The sequence below is a fragment of the Choloepus didactylus genome, chromosome 11, assembly GCF_015220235.1.
Source record: "Choloepus didactylus isolate mChoDid1 chromosome 11, mChoDid1.pri, whole genome shotgun sequence".
Taxonomy (NCBI): domain Eukaryota; kingdom Metazoa; phylum Chordata; class Mammalia; order Pilosa; family Megalonychidae; genus Choloepus; species Choloepus didactylus.
In genome coordinates, this window is record NC_051317.1 from 66,009,209 (window position 1) to 66,032,019 (window position 22,811).

Below are 22,811 nucleotides of genomic sequence, written 5' to 3' on the forward strand. Positions count from 1 at the left end.
CAGATAGCACTGGCATACAGCACAGGTGATGGCATTGGAGAGACTCGAGTCCAAGTTCCAGCTCTGCCGTTGCTGATTTTATGACCTTAAGCAATTTACTTAACTTCCCTAAGTCTGTGTTTACTCCTCTGTAAATTGGAGAAAATATTACTGTCTTCTGAATAGGCCCATGCTGAATTTTACATGAGACAGTGACCAAAAAGCTTGTCACAATGCCTGGCCCACAGTAAAATGTTCTCTTTCATTATTGTTGTTTTTATCATTATGTTCTAACAATCACCCATGTTTAGCAAAAGAATGCATCAAAATAAATGTTAGTTGCTTATAGATTGACTCTGGTATCTCATGACCAGATAGAGTGACCTAATTTTCCAAAATTAAAATAGGGACTCAAGGTCAGGTATAGACATTTTTCTTAGATTTGTGAATTTATTTACATGAAAAATGACATTTTTTAGTTGATGAGATGCCTTCATTTAAAACAATGAAATTACTTCAAACCCAGATTGCCCTGGAAAATCTAGGGCACTTCTAAAGAATATTGGTGCTCATGAAAATGTTAGAAATTGATTGTGGTGATGAATGCACAACTATATGATGGCACTGTGAACAATTGATTGTAAACTGTAGATGACTGTATAGCATGTGAATATATCTCAATAAAACTGAATTAAAAAAAAAAAAAATCAGAAGTGGGACAAACAGAGGTGGCACAGGCCCCAGAGGCACCTACTACAATGTCCTTATCTGCAAAACTTGGGTGATAATTCCTTGTAGTATGTGGTCAGGAGGATCAAGTAAAAGCATGTAAGAGAAAGAGCTTTGAAGACATTAAAAATCTATACAATGTCATACTACCATTACCACCATCCATTACCAAAACTTTTCCACCACCCCAAATAGAAACCTCCATACAACATTATGAACATAATTATCAGCATTGATTATACATTTGAAAGTGGCTAAAAGTTTTCTTATCTGTAAATAGAATAAAAATTTTAAAAAAACAAACACAGAGCTATACACCCAAATGGTAAGCCCTAGTATAGAACATGGACTATGGTTAATAGTACAATTGTAATAATATTCTTTCGTCAATTATAACCAATGGACCCCACTAATGCAAGGTATTAATAATAGAGGAGTAAATGGGGAGTCTGTATTTCTTTCAGGATTTTTCCGTAAACCTACAACTTCTCTAATTAAAAAAAAATCCATGAATTCTAGAATGACAGAAAAAATAGTCCTATAAAATCATAAGGTATACTTGGGTATTAGGTATATGTATTTAATAATTATAATCCCTCTCCAACAAAAATGCATTTTGACATTCAGACCTTTCCCTAACATTTGAGGACCCACATTCTCATATATATATATTTAAAAATTATACATCATTCTAACAAACTGTTAACTATTGTTTTTTGTCTACATTGACAAATATATCTTCACAACATTTTGGAATGTTAGCTTCATATTTAGATTCTTGTACACCTTGGAGTTCCACATGGAACGAGTTATTATAGGGAAAGCCAAGCTTTGGCCCCAGTCTTTGTATTCAGAATCCTGCCTCTGTCACTTCTAGAATAAGCAGTTTTGGTCAAGGTTCTTTATTGCAGGACCTCTTTTTTCTCATCTGTAATATCAGGCTAATGTGACACACATAACAGCTTATTGGTCGTAGTCTTTGGAAAGTGTTTATACATAATAGACATTCAACAGGTGTTTGTTTCCTTCTCACCATCACATCATTTCCACTTTGCAAAGGAAGAAATGGAGACTCAGTTGCTTAAGTTGCTTTGGCAAGGTAAAATGACTGTTGGGGACAGAATTAAAGCTAGAGTGGAAGCCTCCTGATTTCCAGCCCATGCTCTTTACACAAAGCCCTGTGTCCTCTTTGTGCCTAGGCTCCACCTTCAGAGGTGGATACATGGACCCAGCTTGTCCAATGCCCTCCTGGCTGAAAAAAACTGGGATGCTTTGTCTAGGCTGCCATTTGCCATTGTTCCAGAAAGAAAGCCTTCATGGCTTATTGTGCATTTATATTTGCTGCTAAATACATTCTCACATTCATTTGTAAACCTCTCAGAGTATTCCCATTTTAGCTGAATGTCTGAGGATGTGTATTTAGAGAAAGCTTTCCTAGGCTCTAAATCAGAAGCTGCAATTAGTGTGAAGTGCTTCTTGGGGTCATCACTTGTTCTATTTTTCCTAGATAAGTCTGTTTAATGTTTAATATTGAACTCCTTTTGCCTGCTTGCCTCCTGAGTACAGAAACATGTGTCAGGTCTCTGTGTGAGCCAAAGATTCATTGTTAACATCCAAGAGGCAGGCCCATGGCAGGCCAAAAAATATGAAATTGTACAAATTGGTTTATCCCCAGAGGTTATCCTCAGATTTCAACCATCTTAATGTGAAGTTATTGCCTAACTTTTGTTCCTGGAGGATTAGGTTTCAGTCCTTTCTCTGTCTCAGTAGGCACTTATACATCAGTTGCTCTTTTTATTTGCTCTTCAGTCCCCATTGAATGATATATAAGACTTTGTTGGGAGATAGTCTAAGGAAAACCTTTATGAAAGGACTTAGCTGGATAATAAAAGGTTAACCTGAGAACTTATACCAGACAAGACTATGGGAATACTATTTATTTGCTAGCTTTGATATTTCAGGTGGATTCGAAGTATTTATGATGTTCTCTAGCAGAAAGGGCTTAGGACCAAGTAAATTTTTGTTCCTCATCCAACTTCTGCCTCCCCCAAAACAGAGCATATCCTGAAGGAGTGCTCTCAGTGACGGCATCAGAGAGGAGGCTTGATCCTGGCTCACAAGGGATGAAAGCTTTTAGAAAGGAGTAATTTTCTTAATCTCCCCAAAGTTGGCCTGGGGGATACTCATTAGTTTCCATGATAACAGTGGATTTTTTTTTTTTTTTTTCTAAATCAGTGGAGAAAATAATTGAAGAGACAAATTCTAAGTAAGCTTGCAAGCTGTAATATATGTTGCAATGTTTTTAAAACCTCACCTGCTTTTTTAAAACAGAGAAACATGCATTTGAGGTTAAGGGGAATATTTCTTTTCCAAAGTGATCTTGAAAATTTCTTCGTGGGCAGCAATGCTTAGTGTTTTTAAAAATAAGAACCACGTATAAATAATAGATACCTATGTTTTGAAATATTTTGGCTATAAATATCTGAGAAGCCATCCTCCTTTTGCCGAGGAATTTCCCCAGGGTAAGTTCTTTCTCATAAGTAAAAATATATAGTATGGTGGCAATGACAACCAAAGGCTTAGAAAAATATTCTTCACCATTGATGTTTCAATTGGGGAACCATGCTTCACCTATGCTATTTAGCAGTTGGGTTAAAGGTGAGAAATAGTTTTCACTTAACTTACCTGCAGTCTTTTTGTAGGCATAGCCTGATTGGTTAATGTTGCTTCAGCATTCTGTCACTTGCTAAAAGTGGTAGATTAAAGATTTCAAGGACTATTTTCAATAAAAAGTCCACCACTGGCTTGTTTTTGGTGCATATGAAAGTCTGAAATATTTCTATGTATGTTTTAGAGACAAAGATCAAGAAATGTTGATCTCTCAATCTCAGCTCAAGACAGTTATACTAATAAATGACCTCTTCTCCCTTTCACATCTCCCTGCCTAAGTAATTCCCTGGTTTCTTGCAAATGCCTTCCATAATAAGATTTTCAAAGTTCACCTTCACACAGGACTGCTTACAAGCTGATTGCAATACCTACCTGTCAGTTTCACCCAAGACTCTCAAGGTCATGTACACCTGGGTGTTTTTCTAAATTGGTATTCACAAATTGATATTTTTTGTTAAAAGTCATCTGTATGTGCATTCTGTCAGTTTGTACTTCATAAACTCTTCCTTGATCTGCAGGTAACAAATGAACTTTACTAGTTTCCTCACAGGAAGTGACTCCTGGCAAGGCTGCTATTGAAACGAAGATCTAGTCAGGGATCCAGAATGGACTCTGAACAAATTATGGATTGTTCTTGAATAGTCTTAAGGCGTGATATGGTTTGTCTAATGGTCAAGGTCAAAGGCTATGATGGTTAAAGGAGTTTCTCATTCAAAATCAAGATTTATCGGCTGATTCTTGATATCATGTCTCAGGTTAAGTTTGTTCTGATGTGGACTCAGAAGACACAGCCCTGAACCATCCTCTAATCCTGGGGACAGTTGCTTGATTCCAGTCCTCGGCTTCCTTACATGTAAAATAAAGGGGGCTGGACTGTGTGACCTCTAAAATCCTGTGGCTCTTATTTTCTACCATCATGACATAGGTGAGGCAGTGGAGACTGGTGATTTAGCTCACAGTCTCTGAGCTCGATCCCCCAGTTCAACTCTCACTTCCACCACTTTCAAGCTGTGACTGACGCAGGTTATTTAACTTCGTGCCTCAGACAGCGGAATGGGGAGAGCAGTTTATTTGCCTCATAGTGTGGTGAGATTAAATGAGTTGAGGCACATAAAATGATTGGCACATTGTAAGTGCCCAATCAAGGCTAACTATTCCTATTTTGGTTTCTTAGATGGGTCTTTTCTGCTTTCCTTCAGAGCCTTGTTCGTTTCTGGTTAGAAGCCCTTATGCTCCAGGATAGCAGCTCTTCTATCTCTTCACCTAGCTATCTCCTATTCCTCCTTAACAACCCCTCCAGGAAGCCTTCCCTGACTACCCCTCCCCTCAGGCTAGCTTAGTTATCTGCAGCATCTACTTTGTATTTAATTATTCATTCAAGGTCTGTCTTTCTAGTTGGGACGGGAGGGCAGCATCTGACTTGCTCCCAGTACTGAGGAAACACGCCCTGTGTCAAATGGGTGTTGGTGAATCAATCAAGTACTTCAAGCAAGTCAAGTACTTCAATCTAGATAATGCCAGCAACTAGCTGGGACCTCTCTAAGCCTTGCTTTCCTCAGCTGTAAAGTGGGGCTGATAATAGTGGTTACCTCAAAAGGGTTGTGAAGATGCAAAAATGTATGGGCAGCACTTTAGAATAGAGGCTCGTGAAAGATTTTTTTAAAAATATTGGTCCTTCTACTTACCTTCAGCCCCACCAAAAGGAAATGTATCACCACACTAGCAGTTTTTGTTTTGTTTGTTTTGTTTTGTTTCATTTTTAAGTAGACAATTTAAAAAGCATTTGCCACAGTGTGCTGGTTTGAATGTATTATATTCCCCAGAAAAAGCCATATTCTTTGATGCAATCTTGTGGGGCAGACATTTTAGTGCTAACTAGATTGGAATGCTTTGAGTGTTTCCATGGAGATGTGCCCCACCCAACTGTAGGTGAGAACTCTGATGAGATAATTTCCATGGGCGTGTGGCCCCACCCATTCAGCGTGGGCCTTGATTACTGGAGCAGTATATAAGCTCAGGCAGAAGGAGCCAGCTTGCTACAGCCAAGAGGGACACTCTGAAGAACACCCAGGAGCTGAGAGAGGAGCTGCAGATGGGAGACAGTTTGAAGACGGCCATTGAAAGCAGACTTTTGCTCCAGAGAAGCTAAGAGAGGACAAATACCCCAAGGGCAACTAAGAGTGACATTTTTGAGGAACTGCAGCCTAGAGAGGAATATCCTGGCAGAAAGCCATTTTGAACCAGAACTTTGGAGCAGACGCCAGCCACGTGCCTTCCCAGCTGACAGAGGTTTTCCGGACAACATTGGCCATCCTCCAGTGAAGGTACCCGATTTCTGATGTGTTACCTTGGACACTTTATGGCCTTAAGACTGTAACTGTGTAACTGAATAAACCACCTTTTATAAAAGCCAATCCGTCTCTGGTGTTTTGCATTCTGGCAGCATTAGCAAATTAGAACACACAGGTTGTTCAACGAACATTTTATCTCTGGCCTCAGAAGAAACAAAAGTAACCAACATCCCATCTCACCAACTGCAAAAATAAAAATCAGATAAAACCCTACTTGGATCTGCACATACATGCTTCCTCCCATCCTGAAAGTTATTTATGGCTTTTTTCCCTCATCACAAAAGGAATATTGTATGTGATAAAACTTCAAATAATATCTAAATGTATCTAACTTGAAAGTCCCCAATTTGCTTTTATTTCATATTGAAAGAAAACATATGTTTTTGAGCTGTTTGTATTATGTGAGTGAATTGACAACTCTTCGTAGAAGTTTACTAGAATTTATAGGAATAATTGAGCAATGGCTGCAATATTTAAGAGTAGATGTAGCCCTTGATTGGTTTTCTAGCCCCCAAAAGTACAAAACTTAAAATATTGAAAGAACTACTGTTATATAATTAGTTAATTTTTAGGAGAATGGGGAAACAAAACAAAACAAAACAAAAATCCTCCTTTATTTTCAAGAAAGTGTGTGGGATGTTTGTGCTCGTTAGATGTGTCTTCCTCACCAAGGAAGCAAGTATGAGCTTGCTTAGATGTCAGCTGAGAGTTCATATGTACAAGTGGTGCTTCATGAAGAATTCCTTTAACATACCTTTATTTTCAAAATTGAAAAGCTCAGAACCACCTTCCAGGGTGGTGCCTGCTGCCAGAAATTCTGGTAAGGGGTCAAGTTCCCCCACTTGGGCCTTAATAGAAGGACCATGTGAAATTTTTTTACAGAAGTCTGACCTGTAGTTCTACTAATTGATGTCTTAAATCTTCATTCCCTCCTCTTGTGAGCTTTTCTGATATAATCCCTGGTCAGACTGATTGGAGTTGACATAAATTGAATTCTTGTGTACCAGTGTTGGGAGCCATTTGTAAACTGCAAATGAAAAGTGTGATCTCCTGTTGCCCCACTTGGGACAAATTGCCAGCTGAGTTTATCATTATCCCATTCTGTCCATCTGTTTGTCATTTGGTTGGGTTGAATCAATTGTAAATGAAGAAGACAGAAGGTCAAATAATACATCTTTTTTTCCCCTTCCTGTGACTACTTAGCAGTCTCTGGACTTTCCCGTGCAATTCATTTTAGTGTAGAGCAAGTCCTGCATAAACCAGTCTGTAAAATCAATGGAGAACTGGAAGTACTTCTAAGCATGAGGTTTTCCTTCATCCCTTTTGTGTGCACCCTGGATAACTGGTGGGATCATGTATCTTCTTAATCTATGGTCCATAGATCGCAAGGGTCCGTGGATAGAATTCAAGGGTCCCTGGACTTTGGTTGGAAAACAATTGCATCCTTATTTTCATCAACTGGAATTTAGCCCTTCCTTTAAACAGACCCAGTGGTATTAGCACTACCTGTGACTTTGTCTTCCTCCGAATCACAGGTATTTTCTTATCCCATTACAACTGTTATATTATACACATCTCAAAATACCAGCTATGCTTGCTACTACTTTTAAATTATAGTACTTTAAATCCATTGCTATGTTTTGCTTTGTTAATTAAGATATTAGTAAGGGCATATATGTAGTACTATATCATATAGGGGTTCATAGGCTTCATCAGACTGTCAAGTGGCACAAACAAGGTTAAAGACTGTCGTCTGAGATCAGGGACTGGAAAATTTTTTCTGAAAGAGCTAGATAATAAATATTTTGGGCTTTGCTGGCCATTTGGTCTCTGTCTCAAGTACTCAACCCTGCCACTGTAGCAGGAGAGCAGCCACAGACAGTTGGCCTGGTTGTGTTCCTATAAAACTTTATTTACAAAAACTGACAGCCAGCTGAAGTTTGTCAGCCCCCAGTTTAGGACATCATAAGATTCCTAAGGTTGAATTCTGATGATATTTCAATGCAGCTCAACCACCCTTCAGTGGATGCCTTCTATGTGCCATGTGTTCATCCAGACATGTATGTATTGAGTATTTTCCATGTGCCAAGCCTGTGTTAGGGACGAGGGATTTGGGGGAGAATAAGCTATAGACTCTGCCCTTGGGGATCTTACAGTAGAGTAGGAATATGTAGACAAGCATATTGAGATTGGTGAGTATTGCAGGTAGGGGGGTACCAGGAGCCAAGACAAACGTAAACTTGATATCTGTTCCAGTTTTGAAGGAGTTTGGGATGGTTTCTTGCAAGAAGTATTACCTGAGCTAAAACGGACACATCAGAGTTAGCCAGGCAAAAATGAAGAAGCAGCAATAGGAAGATGTTCTGGCCAGAGGAATCAACTAGAGCAAAGGCTTAGAGGCAAGAAGAAAATGTTCCTGTAATTGCTTAGAAAACCTGGAGCTCTGTGTATGAAGGGTTAGTGGTGAGAGATAAGGCTAGATGGGTAAGAGAGGGTCAGGCCAAGAAAGACAGTATTAAGGAGCTCTTATATATCCCAAAGGCAACAGGAATCTATGGAAAGTTTTAGGCAGTAAAGGGACTGATTTTATTTGCATTTTTGAAAGATCATGCAGACATTCTGAGGAATACAGATGAATAAGACAGGGTCCCCATGCTTAATGAGCTCAAGGCCTAGTAGGGGAGACAGAGATACAGAATTACATTAGAAGATGGTATCATCAGTGTGAAACTAGAACCAAGCACAAAGCACAGGGATAGTCCAGAGGAGACTCTTATTAATTCTGTTTTAAATGATATTTTTTTCTGAGATGATGCTCAGAAGGAATAACATGACAGAAAATATTTAGGAAAGGAGCCTCTAAATAAATCCAGGGTCCTGGAGAAAACATTAAATTGTGGAATGATGGGTCTGATGTGGAGGGGGGAAAAGGCCACGCATGTCTCACTGCACTATAATTAGGTTTTTGGTCCACTCCCTCTTGGGCCAGTAGAGTGGCCTCCACTGTCAAGGCCATTCTGTGTGTTCTGTTCTGTCCCCTAGAGGACTGTTTCCTGCTCCAACAAATTCCTCTCTCAGAAGACTTTTCCTAGCACGATTTAACCATTTTTTATCCCAGTTTCCTAGTTAGTGCCCATAACACTCTTGAGTTCTAGTCTTCACTTCAGTGCCAACTTTGTAGAGCAGGGGTTTTCAAACTATGGGTCAAACCTTCTATGACTCCTTAGAAGGTAGTGAAATCTGTTTAAGGGTCCAGATCAACATTTTTTCAAAAAGTGAAATGGAATAGGACAGAAAAAGAAATATTGGAGTGCATCACACACAGTAAAAATGAAATAATTATTTTGTGAAATTTGTGTTCAGGTTGGATTTGTTTGCGTGTGTATGTGTGGTGTTTACTGGGTCATGATGTCCAATGTATGTCTTACTGTGGATAATTTGGAAGCATTTGAAAACTGTTGTTCTGGAGCATAACATGAATTTGGAGCTTACCAGGCTTCATTTGCCACTTTCTGGACATTTGATCTTACTATAAGTAACGGATTCCTCTCCATGGCTGACAAAACCTGCTTTCTTTATTTCATAGAACCAATTTGGAATCTTAGAGGTGGAAGCACCATCTAAAGTATTCTAGAAAAATATCTTATCAATTGTCAATTATTTTCTTAGATAAAAGTTTATATGCATTGACAAAATCAAACAGCATTTACATGTAAGATGAGTACACAAAACCTCCCGACTGACCTTTAGTCATTCGCTCAAGTGTAATTGTTGTTTCTTGTCTGTTGTTCCAAAAAAATGCATTAACTGACTCTTTAAAAATTGACCACAAATACTCTGCACTCTTTTCTTTCACTTATATTGGAGATCTTGCTGTGTCATATATATAGGTCTACTTCATTCTTTTTAATAACTACATAGTTATTAATGTATGACTGACTCTTAATTTATATACCCAATCTGATATTAATGGGAAATTTGGTTGTTCCACTAGTTTTGCTATTATAATTATGCTGCAGTGAACATCCTGTGAGTGTATGTGGAGGTGTGTATGTATTCCATCAGTACATCCTTCAAGTGAATTCCTAGCAATGAAATTACTGGGTCAAAGAGAAGGTGAATCCTTAATTTTGATTATAACTGCCAAATCACCACCAAGAATATTACACCTGTTTGCACTCTTACCAAATTGTATTTGATCATTTTGATTGCGTTAAAATTTATGAGTGAGGGACAATATATTTTCACAGTTTTATTCACCTGTTAAGGCTTAATTTTTTTTGTTTGTTTTTTACTAGCTTGCTCATAGTCTTTGCTTACTTTTCTATCAGGTTGTTTTCTTTGAAATGGCTTTTATTTTTCAATTTCCTGAGGACTGGGAGTAAAGGATATGGCAGCCAGGGTTTAGAAAGGAAAATGGCTACCACTTAAATCATTGTAGGCAGATAATGTTTAATACAAAGAATGTGGCTGTGACTCTTCAGTCAGGAAAAAGACCAGATAATACGGACAATGATCTCAATAAATCAGACAGTAGCAGGAATTGCAAGAAATTTGCCCTCTTGTGTTGGAGGAAGAATAATGGTCCCTGCCTCTTCCATCTTCCAAATTTCATGAAGTTGCCATTTTGGTGGAATTTGCACTAATTGGTCAACGGGCAAGAGCATAATGATTATCAACTGGGCATCCATTTGGTGGAAACTGACTGGCAAGAAAGTCTGTGAAATGTAGTTTCCAGGTTTCCAGCCCTTGAGACATAAGGGTGGACATAGAAGGATGAAGATGGTGCCTCCAAGTACCAACAAACAAAATCCAGCCAGAGGAGTTTTGCTCACACTGCACACAGATCTGCTGTTGCTTTGGTCTCTCCTCCACCCAAGAATGCTCTACTCTTTCTCAGTTATCAAACCCAAATACATCCAACATCTGTTCTACCTGTTGTTCACAGACTTTCCTCAGGATTCCAGTCCACACTGACCCATCCAAATACAGTCCTTGAAATGTAATATTTTGCACTGCTTCTACTATTCCTTAAGTGTATTGCCCCAATTAGATTGTAAACTCCCTGAGAATGGAACTCTGTTTATAGTTCCTTGGAACATCCCATAATATAGCTTCTGAATGACTGCCCAGTTGATAACCATTTATCTCTTGTCAGTTGACTAATTAGCCCAAGATGGCCACCTACTGTGTACAGTGTGCCAAGAAAAGTGATTGACCACTGAGGTCAAATTATTGATCACTGTGCAAGGTGGTCAAATGCCCCTGGAAAGGCTCAGTGTTCTGTAACTTTGGGTAAATTATTTTCCTTCTACAGCAGTGTCCACATCAGTGGAATAAGAGATTGGACTAGATCAGTGACTTAAAGCTTCGGGGATCATGATTGCCTTTGCAAATCTTGTTAAAGCTAAGGACCCTTTACTGAGAAAAGATGCAAATAGGTATTCATGCATAAAATCTTGCAGATAATTTCTGAGAGGCCTCAGATACTTGGATGAAGTGATCTTTAAGATTCCACCCAACCCTGATACCCAGGTTGGATTCTAACTTTGCCTATGGCAAATGCTTCTTACCTGCTAAAATGAACCTGTGTATGGGTCTTGATTGTGCGAATCAACTAACTGGGTTTTAAGTAACCACAGCTGATAGCATTGTGTCTGTTTCACCTGAACTCTCCTGCCCAACCACCTTCCAACTGTGTGCCACTGCTTTGTGAGGATGCCCAACCCAACCCCATCCCACCACTTGGAAAAGTGCTTCAAGTGCCTACTAGCCCTGCTACGGCTGTCCATATTTATGTGTGACACAAGCACATACTTATTCAACTTCTCCTCCTCTAGCCTTTTCACTGAAGAAAATTGCTGGGGTAGTGTTGCTATGGTGATTTGACTGGCAACTTTGTAGTTAGGATAAAATAATTGTCTTTAGTCAAAAAAGAGCTAATTTTAAGGATGATTTGAGACAATACTTTTGCTTAGGTTATCTCTTTCTCAACCTTACCTTTGCACTTTTGTTATCTCAAGAAACTAAAACCATTCAAATGAAAAACCCATGAATAGTAAAGGTTTTGAACTGGGATTAGCTTTCTTTTCTCACTCTTTTCAATGAAATTAAATGTCCATGATTTCAATCTCTTACTCACTGAAAATATGCATTCCTTTCCTGAATTAAATGAAAAATAATCTCCTTTTTAAACTTTTTGGCTGTAATTTTTACATGGATGTCACAGATATTTGTAGGTAGCCCTGGGAAAGCAACAGCACATTCTGGAAGCAGGTATAGGTTATTTCTTCTATAAACATCACAGGGGAAGATGAGCAAAGGATAACAGGAGAGTTTTTATCTAAAGATCATATCTTTCTGAGTTTACTTTTAGATATCCCCTGTGGCTTTCCTCTGTGAAGTGATTTTGTTCTAATTTCAGTTTGTAAACGTGTTTCCTTTGATGCAGTTTTTCTCTTTGATGATAAAGTTTGTTTACATGAGAAGTCCATCTTTAGGGAAAGAATATCAGGAAAGAGAAAGAAGCTCTACTCCTTCCTGGGGATATGCCCTCCAAACTCTGCTTTTCCAAACCATAAATTCTTATGAGATATGGCCCCACAAACTACTCATCAGCACTGTGAGCCCGAGGAAGCATCCATTTACTACTTACAGGGCATAAGGACCTACCGCATTTTGCATTCAACAATTCCTGCTAATGAAAAACTAGGTGGGCCCAAATCAGAGAAATCCGTACATTATCCAGGCATCTCCCTTTAGTAACATGAGTATTTCCTTGCCTGGTGAGTTGTTCCTAAAGGACAAACATCCATCTTTTTTGCTCTCTGCCTTCCTCTAAATATCTGTGTTTAAAAATAGAACACGCAAGAGGTGGCCAGGGAGCAAGCTAAAGAATGCAGAATTCCTACCCATCCCACTACCAGCCTAATTCTTCACCCTGACATCAAATATCCTCTTCATCTAACCAAATCCCATCAACCAAAAATTGGCCTCACCTTTTATCAACTGTGTGACCTTGAGTAAATTATTTACCCTTTCTGTGCCTTAGTTTCCTCCTCTGTAAAAAAAAAAAAAAAAGTGGGGTGGGATGGCAGACAGTTAATAATAGTAACTAGTGCATAGGGCAGTTGTGAGAAATAAATGAGTTAAGGTAGTAGGACAATGCTTGCAAGCACCTGATAGAGAGTAGCCATTATTAGCTATTGACACAAAACTTCCTCCCCAACTGGACCCTTCCCTCTGTCCCCAAGCCATGCACAATCATTCCAAACTTTCAGCTTGCCCTTCTTGTGAGCTGGAACGTCTTCCTTCCTCCCCTCCAACTAGGAAGCCATACAGAGCAGTGCTGTCCAAGGAAGCACAACACAAGCAACGTATGAACTTTTACGTTTTCCAATGGCAGCATTCAAGAGGTGATAAGAAACATGAATTTAATTTTAATAATTTATTTTCTTTAACATACTCTATCTAAAATATCATTTCAACATGTAATCAACATAACAATGATGGACGAGATATTTTGCCTTTGTTTTTTCTTTAAAATCCAGTGTGGATATTCATAGCAACATTATTCACAGTTACCAAACTATGGAAATAGACTGTGTCCATCAACAGCATAGTGGATAAACAAAATGTTGTATATACATATGATGAAGTATTATGCAGCAGTAAGAAGGAATGAGGTCCTGAAGCATGTGACAATATGGATGAAACTTGAGGATATCATGCTGTGAAATAAACCATACACAAAAAACCAACATTGTGTGATATCACTAATATGAACTAACTAAAACATATAAACTCAGTCTTAAAATGTGGAGCATAGGGTATCTAGACATAGAAGGTAGAGAAGGGGGAGTGTAACCTAACATGTATAGAATTGTTAACAAGATTGAACTTAAATGTTTGGGAATGAATATAGGTGATGGTAGCTCATTATTGGCATTATAAGTAATAGTGACCTATTGTAGGTGAACTTGAATGTTGTTAAAAGTCATCTGTCAGTAAGTTTTTGCATGAACTACAAATGTAAAAAAATAATAAAGGGATGATGGGAAAAATATAACTATTGCAAACTATGGAGTATAGTTAATATTTTAATATTCTTTCATTAAGAACAAATTTACTACACCAATACTATGGGTCAACAATAGGGGGTGTAAGGCATAGGGGAGTATTTCAGTTTTATTTTTTATTCTTATTTCTGTTCTGGAGTAATGAAAATGTTCTAAAATTGATTGTGGGAATGTATGCACAACTGTGTGATGATAGTGTGAGCCAGTGACTGTATACTTTGTATGGTTTATGTGTTATGTGAATATATCTCAATAAAATTGGGGAAAAAAAAATAAAATCCAGTGTGCATTTTGCACTTACAGCACATCTCAATTCAGACTAGCCACATTTCAAATGCTAGTAGTATTTATTAAAGCTAAGGCCACTTCCCTTAGAAAAGACGCAAATAGGGGCTAGTAGCCCCTCATTGGAGTATGCAGGTGTACAGTCAGTAGGCAGGCCTGGGTTCCTAGGCTTGTGTTGTAGGTAAATCTCTTAAATAATGGCCAACACATGCTGAGTGTTTCCAGTGTGACGCCAGGCACTCGGCTAAGGGTGTATATCCTTCATTTAATCTCAGGTAGGTACATTTATTCCCCCATTTTAGACATGGGAAAACTGAGACTTAGGGAAGTTGAAAACTGAGACTTAGGGAAGCTAGTAAGTGGAGGAGTCTAAATTTGAACTCGGCTCTGTCCAACTCCAGAGCCCGTGCCCTCACCTTCTGTATATTGCCTCCCAGATGGGAGCTCTCAGTGAAGATCTGCCTTCTCTATAGGGTCCTCAGAAGGTGAAATTCAGCAAGTCGGCACAATCATCCAATTTGTGAAGAGTAAGAATGGCACGAAGAGAATCTTCTTGGGTTTTACCATAGCAATTCGCACAATTTATCACCGTCTAAAATTCATATTTGTTTATTTTATGAACAGACGGTGAAGAGGTGGAATCTGTGCCCTCCTGACCTCTGGGGATGGCGACTGCCAAGGGGAGGCTTGTTTAGGAAACATCTGGAAGGCAGAGTCCTTGAAAGTTAACTCCTAGCTGGAGATCTTTTCGTTATAGGCAAGGCCGTGCAAGGAAAAGCAGATGATCTTTGAACAGTGCTTAAAACTGGCCCTAAAAATGATCTACTTGCTTTTATTGGCAGGAGCTTACAAATTATAACCCATGATTTAAAATCAGGATCACTTTTCAGATAGCAAATGTTAACTCATTTTTACGAGTCTTGCTTCGAGTTCTCACGCTGTGAATTTAAACGGCCAGTGAGCTTCCCTTCCCTCTGGTATTTCTGAACTACTGCTTTTTTTTTTCTTTTTAATCAATTAAGGCCAGATTTCGACAAGAGTTGGACCTTAATTGAAGAGCAGATCCAGATGGACTCTATGGTCATCAAGGGCCTCCTTCCAGACACGAAATACCAGTTTGCCGTGAGGGCCACGAATCTCCACGGCCGCAGCCCCCGCAGCAGGCCCAGCGACCCCGCTCGAACCCTCCGTGAGTACCGGGGCCCTTCCTGGGTTCAGATGTGGACCTGCTCTCTGGGTCCTCGTTGCCCTGCGAAGCTTTCCTCGGGCTTTCCTCCCGTGGCTTTCCCCGGCCTTTGGAAGTTAGAGGCTCGTGACGGCAGCACAGACTGTTTCCATGTACAGAAGGTCACCAGATTTATTTTTGCATCATCCTCAGGGGGTTTGAGGACAGTTTCCTTTCATGATCACAGAACAGACCACAGAACAATATCACATGCAGACCTTTCCTCCCTCTTCATCTTTTGTGGAGAGGAGTGAATCTTACAATGATAGGAGAAAACACAAGCATCCCAGGCCTTTGGCGTTAGTGTTTGTGTATATCAGAGATATTCAAGCAAACTCAACTCAGCTGAGAGACAATCAGGAGGTATTATAGAAGCTACTGAAAAGCTCCTGTGAAACGGAGGGCTGACTTGAAAGGGAGGGTCCACCCGATAGCACAAGTGAATTCCTTTATCTCACAGTGCCTCTCCAGAGGGCTGGGGCCAGGGGGAGATGGGGCCAGTGCTTGTCAAATTATCTTGGGGATCTTGTTACAAATGAGGTTCTGATTCTGTTCTGGGGTCTAACAAGCTCCTACATGATGCTGAGAACCATAGTCTCATTAGCAAGGGCGGCTTAGACCACCTTGCCATCCCCATATTTTCTGTTTTGGAAGTAAGAAACACATATACATTAATCTAGAACCCTGGGTAGCGGAGAGATCTCAGGACTGACATATTGGCACTTTTTCATTTCAAGATTCTGTAATCTTTTCAGTTCTGCCAACAAACTCCTCCAAGTTCCTATGTCTGAAGAGCCCTACTGCTACCCATTGATCTTTACCCATGAAGGGGGCTCACAGAAAAGAAGCTGAACACTGTTGGGTAGCTTTCCATTGGCCAACACAAAGCCCTCTTTTTGTTATTTAGATGATCTGCACAAACTCCTCCCCGGTCCTTACAAAACACCCACCCAGAGGGCTTCTATGCTTGCCGCTATTTCCAGGGGTGGAGGTTCACCATGTTCTCCAAGTCCTAGGGATTTCAGTGCTTCCAAAAATAACCCTTACCCTAACCTTGAATACTAAATCTCCTTCCTTAAAATTGAATTGTTGGAGTATATGGTGAGGCCACATCCCAATACATGCACACGCACACACGCACACACACCCACACACCCTTTAACTATGATCATCCAGCAGTTGTTTCACTCCTCCCCTTTAGAATTTAGCATTTTAAACTCCCCAGGCACATACCAAGTGATGACTCTCCTTCTTTCTAGAAGCTCTTTCTTTCGATTTCAAAGAGGGCCTCTTTCTACTCTTTTTGGATGAGATCTATCCTATAATCAGTTAAATGTTGTGATGCATGGCCAAAACTGGGGACAGGATTCAGGATCTGACTGTACTTGGAAACATTTCATTTGTCATTTCTTATTACCAACTCTGCAGGCTTTTCTGCATGTACTCGCCTCTATCCTTCCCCCAGACATTGAACTCCTCCGCCCCTATTCTGTGAGCTGCCCCAGACTCACCTCTTCCCTTCTATCCTTTAGCATCCCCTTCTCCACAGAGTCAAGAAAATGGAAGAGGGATGCGCTAGAACAACTCAGGCTGGCTGGTGTGTGCGTGCGGAGGCTGGAGACGGGGCAGGGAAGGAGGTGGGAGTATCCCCGGAGTTTAAAAGAAAACTGATCTGGTCTGGTCTTGGAGTTTCTGATAATTATTTCCCAACTTTTAGATTAAGTGAGATAAGGTGTGTGAAATTGCTTTACAGATATTTAATGTTTTATTACAATTGGTCTCCTTTGTGAAGTAAAATTTTTAAATTTCAAAGTAATTAAGTGCAGGGGAGGTGGATAAAGCCAAGCTGATTCAGTGAAAACTCCCAATTACGAAATACTCTAAAATAAAATCAGTTTTACTTCTTTTAAGTATATTCAACACCTCAAATAAGGATAACAGAAAAAGAATTTATTAGATGGCCTGTTTAATGAATATGTAAGAGTATGTTGTAATTGATATTTCAGAGGTGGTTTTTTTCATGATCAGTTCTAATGTTTTAGTAAACCTTTTATTCTGGCACTTTCACACTTATTTTGTGTTGGTGTAGACTATTATTTTACTTCCAAAGCCCACTTTCCCCGATGGTGAAATTACCTAATTACCAAATAGCACTTAACTGAATTCTAATAAACTCCAAATATCAGAGATACCATTGAGAAAGCCTACTATGAACCAGGCATGCTCTGCACATCATCTACAAAATCCCATTTAATCTTTCCCAAAACCCTGTGCCAGAATAACAGTATATCCTTTATACAGAATTAAAAAAAAAAAAAAAGTCTTCAAGAGGTTACATATCTTGCCAAGATTAACAATTAATTGTATAGGCAGGAGTTGCACTCGACTGCAAAACTATTTTCCCAAGACTCAAATCAAGAAGGTAATTATTTTTCTGGTGCAAAGTAGCATGAGAATGGGAAAAGTCAACAATTAGCTAATGTACAGGGGAACAGTCTACTTAGACTTTATGGACTAAGGAGGCTCTGAAAGCACAAACAAAACCTATACGACTTTTAAAAAAATGCTTGTGAGGTATATTGTATATACAGAAAAGTGAGTAAAGCATATATGCAGGCTGAAATTCAACCAGTATGCACTGGAATAGCCCTGGTATGGTTTACAGTCTGCAGCCCTTCTGACTGGTCACCGCCCAAGCCAAACCAGGTAAATACTTTGGCCACCCTGAACGAATCAGCGATAGCAGTATTTCTACAAGGTGGGCTTTCCCCATTCTTCCTCCTCCCACGCATGCCCACTCAGCAAACTGCAGAATGGGATGATCAAGGAGGTCACCAGACACAGAGGACCCAGTGCGAACCCTTACATCCCACTGGGTCACCCGCCATTCACTGGGGCTCCTTGTTACTTGTTTATCTCATGACGGAACCTATTTCTTTTGGGAGGAAAGATAACACTCCAACTCCATTAATAAGGGAGGCATTCACTTCCCACTGGGCCTGTTAATGCCAGACCCTATTAACAGCTTAATTGCTTAATGGTGCAATTGGTAGATTTTGGTTGCTCTTGGGTACACAGTTAATGAAAGCCAGGCCCAGTGCTGTTGTTAATTGGCGCTCAGCCTAAATGGGGAAGAGTGATGGTTTGGGGTTTGACTGGTGTATTGAGAGGCCTTGGGGTCCTGTCTCATGTCCCTCAGCTCCACAAAATCACAAGTAGAATGGGAAGAAAAAACTGAAGACGTTTCAGTGTCCCGTTCCTGTCATGACATAGAGGACCATTTTAGCGACCTTGAATAAAAATGACACCACCCTGTGTTTACTTCCATCCTCTCACTGGAGACTTTCCGTACCTATCAACACCTCCTTTGTTCCTATTAGGAGATACAAAGAAGAGAAAGATCATGATCTCTCACTCCTTACCCCTTCCTGCCATAGTTTTATCTGGCAAATAAGAAATACCACCAACATTATAATTTGCCTTATTGTTACATGGCATTCTTTTTCTCCTGTGATTTATCCAGGACTGTACCCAGAATGGGGGCTCTGTCGAGCCTTGTGGATACATATATACATGAGTGGTTTTGTAGGACATTTATTTAGTCCATCCGCAGTCAGTTATTCTCTGGAACACAGTTCTCTGGAACACAATTCTCTGGAACAATCAGGAAGGATGGAGGCAAGTATAAGGAAATGAACACTAAATAATAGAAATGGCAGAAGTAGCAAAGTCACATGCCTTCCTTCTTTTTCCCCAAGACAAATGAAGTTCAATTAAAAACAACCCATATGTATGGCCAACTCTGGAATTATATAACCTTCCCTAGGAATGGAACTAGTTCCTCCCACTGTGGACTGTTTAATTTTCATTTTTCTATCCTCATAATACAGGCAGAGAAAGAACCAATAAAATCTTCACTAAAGTGAAATTGGTATCCTCAGGCAGTCCCCAGTAGAAAATGTTCTTTCCATTCCTAGCAGAAGCCAAGCTCCTTCTTGCCTCGGGGCTTTTGCACCTGCTGTTTCCTCCGCTGGAACTCTTTCTCTCCAGATCTTTCCATGATGCCCTCCCTTCTTTTCGACCATAACTCAACTGTCACTTCTGCAGACAAGCTTTGCTGACCTTCATACTAACTGTTATCTCAACTCCATTACCTTGTTTTATTTTCTCCATAGTACTTTCACTGTGTGAAACTATTTTATGCATTTTATTATCTGTATAAATAATATCTTAGCCTCTTGGATAAGCTCCATCCTGAGGTGAGACGATTTGTTCAAAGTTGTGTACACAGTACCCTATACAAAGTAGGCACTCAATAAATATTTATTGAGTATAATGAATGAATAACTGAATAAGACTTAAGGAGCTGAGAGCCTGTGACTGCTTGAAAGGCAGATTAACTTTCTACTGCTACTATCTGGGAATCCAAAGAGAAGGTGGGAGAAGAGAGTTTGTCCAGAAACCATGCATGCTTAAAGTGGGTTCCCCCAATGGCAAGATTCATAGGCAAGGTTGAACCCCCAGATTGCAATGTGATACAAAAAAGAAAAAATAGAGGAGGAGAGAGAGGGAGGAAGGAAAGAAAGGAGAAAGGGAAGGAGGGAGGGAGTGAGGGAAGGAAGGAAGCAAACCAGAGAGTTTGAATTCAAGGGATGGAAAAGAGAGGTCCTTGAGAGAGATTCCAGTGATATAAAAAAAGAGTACATTTCCTGATAATGGGGTAAGGAAGAGAAAGACTTTTTCTAACTTTCTTTCAACCCAAACCTTCATTTTCATCCCATGTTCTTTCTTAATCATTAGAAAAATCTTTAATGTTTCTAAACTCAAGTACATTTCTGCCCCTGCTTCTAATAATAAGTCTAATTATGTTCTCAGATCCTCAGGGATTGTGTATAGTAGGGTTTGAGGAATGTTTGGTTTTGATTTGGTGTTTGCTCTGCTCTTTTCTACAACAGTTTCAGATACTTCCTCTTCTTCTGAGCTGAGCAAGACCCACCTTGGCTCAAATTAATCAAATTAATTACAATAAACCTGATTCCATACTGCCAACTCCCCCCCACCCTGACATACACACACTTTTCTTCTACCTTCCTGCTTACTCAGATATTACTCTATACAGCTACTGCTGCTTGTGTATCTGTTTATACCCTTTGTCAAGCAAGTTTTTGTGTATGTATGTGTCTTTTGTCCAGTTTTGCTCTGAGATTGGGGGCCTTGTTTTTAACTGCCTGGCTGTCTCCCCAGAGACCAGCTTTGGGAAGCCAAGCTCCTGGATATGTATTGTCACATATGTCACCCCAAAGTAGATTTCCTTTATCCCTGACTGCTAGTAAGGGCTCCTATTTGGTGGCAATGCCCTTAAACTGGCTGCAACCATGAGCAGAGGGGAAACAAGTGGGAGGCAGAATGCTGGCATGCCCTAATCATCGGTAGGTTGGGAAGCAGTCAGGAAGGAACTGGAAACAGCTTCTTCCAAAATCTCCACAACCTATCCCAACCCTCCAGCTGTGCCCATGCAGCCTGCTACCTCTTTTGGTCAGTGCCTACAAAAAATCCTTGCCAACCCTTAAAACTCCTCCCCGCCCACAAACATCTGTGCCTGTAGACACAGCAGAATCTTGGAGACAACTCTGGTCCTGAGATCTCCTCTTTTAATATTTACTGTGGGACCTCAGGAAAGTCATTTAATCTTGCTAGGCCTCAGCTTCCTCAACACTGAAATGTCTGAGCAGGCGCAGTGACTGAAGGATGGTGTGTGGAGCGTGGCTGACCACTAGCCCCACTATATGTTTTTCTTTCGACTCCGTGTCCTGAGCTCCCTTCTTGGAACTTGACATTAGACATTAGAATGCCAGAACTCAGAGACAGAGGTCCAGGAGCACAAACTCTCCTGACTCAGACAGAAGTGGAGGATCAGAAGTGGTCATATGAGTTGGTTCAAATAGAATCATTAGGATCAGGTGTTGGTCAGTTAGTTTTAAATGGCCACAGTGATCAGAAATCAGAGAATTAAAACAGCAAGGCACAATGACCTTTGCTAACAAACTTTCTTATCTTTCTCTGCTCAAGCACATCTTGGATTTGGGTAAAAAGAAAGAAAAAGAAAAAAAAAAAAAAAGGAAAGGAAAGAAACCCCCCACAGAGTTACCATACCTTGCCTCTAGTTTATTTGTTTGTCTTTAACCTTTCCAAAGTTAACCATTTACTAGAGCAGGGATCAGCAATTTTTTTCTTTAAAGCACAAGACAGTAAATATTTTAAGATTTTGGGGCCAACTTTGCTATTGTAGCACAAAAGCAGCCGTAGACAATATGTAAATTAATGTTTTAAGCCTGACTGTGTTTCAATAATTATTTTGGGTGGCACTGAAATTTGAATTTCTATATGAAAATTCTTTTTTGCTTACTTTTTAATTTAAAAGCTAAAACCCTTCTTATCCCTTGTACAAAAACAGGCAGTGGGCCAGATTTGGCCCACAGGCCATAGTTTGCTGACCCTTGTACCATACTGCTTGGGTCCCCCACCCTCCTGCCCCAAATTTTAAGAGATTCCCCAGGAAATGTGGTAAATCCCCACGCTGATAATGATTTTTCAAGCCCAGAAAGAATCAACTAGTGCATACTAATGAAATTGTTCCCCTGATAGAAGTCCCTGCCATTTAATTTTCACATGAATGTTCTTAAATAAAACAGCTGCATTCAGACAGGTTTGTGCTGTTCTCAAAGAAGAGAGAAAAGGAGAAAAAAGCTGAGGAAGAGGTTGCTTTGCTCTGTGTTACTCCTGGAGCTGGGGATAGGCCTATAAATTGGTGAGCTTGGCAGATTTGTAAATCTTTAGAGTGTAAGATGAAAAAGGGAACAGGAGGCAGAGCAAATCATTTGTTTCATTCTTAGCCTAGAAAACCTGCATTTAAAGCGTGCAGTTTGTGCATAAACATAACTTTAAATGTGATTTTACTTTCAGGGCGCCCTCCACACCTAATCGCTTCATTGATTTGCTAATGCCTGGATGCATGTAAATCTGAGTAACGCTCATTTGCACAATTTTATTGGCTCTAAAGGGAATGACTCACTTTGCTGTTTAAATACCTGCTACCTATTAATTGCTCTTCTGAGGCCTTTGCACATCTTACATTACCATACATTTACTTCTAATCAGTACATCGTTATTTTTCCCTTTGCTCTGTCTAGATAGAAAAGAAAGTCTAAAGAAAATGATAAGAAAATAAAATTTTCCAAAGGAAAAGAATTCACAGTGCTCTAGTCTTAACCAAATCTGCTGGTATTTAGGGGCCACAGTGGGCCTAACCATTTATGCACTATTTATTCCACTCTGTCTCCATGGATTTTCAAATTTTAAAATATTAAGGCAATATATCCATGCTCTTAACTATTTTCCTTTCTGTTTCCTTCGACATACTTCATTATCCATTTTGTTCTCTTTCTTTGATATTCATTATTTCATGGTTAATCTCTTCCACAAGTACTTCTTGCT

General features: G+C 39.8%; 1 protein-coding gene across 1 annotated transcript in view; it reads left to right on the forward strand.

Moving 5' to 3' along the window:
• Positions 1-22,811, forward strand: part of EGFLAM (EGF like, fibronectin type III and laminin G domains) — a 207,303-nt gene that overhangs the window by 105,759 nt on the left and 78,733 nt on the right. Inside the window, exon 7 of the mRNA XM_037799260.1 lies at positions 15,115-15,281. Coding sequence (XP_037655188.1) covers positions 15,115-15,281 — 167 coding nt within the window. The remainder of the gene's footprint in view (positions 1-15,114; positions 15,282-22,811) is intronic.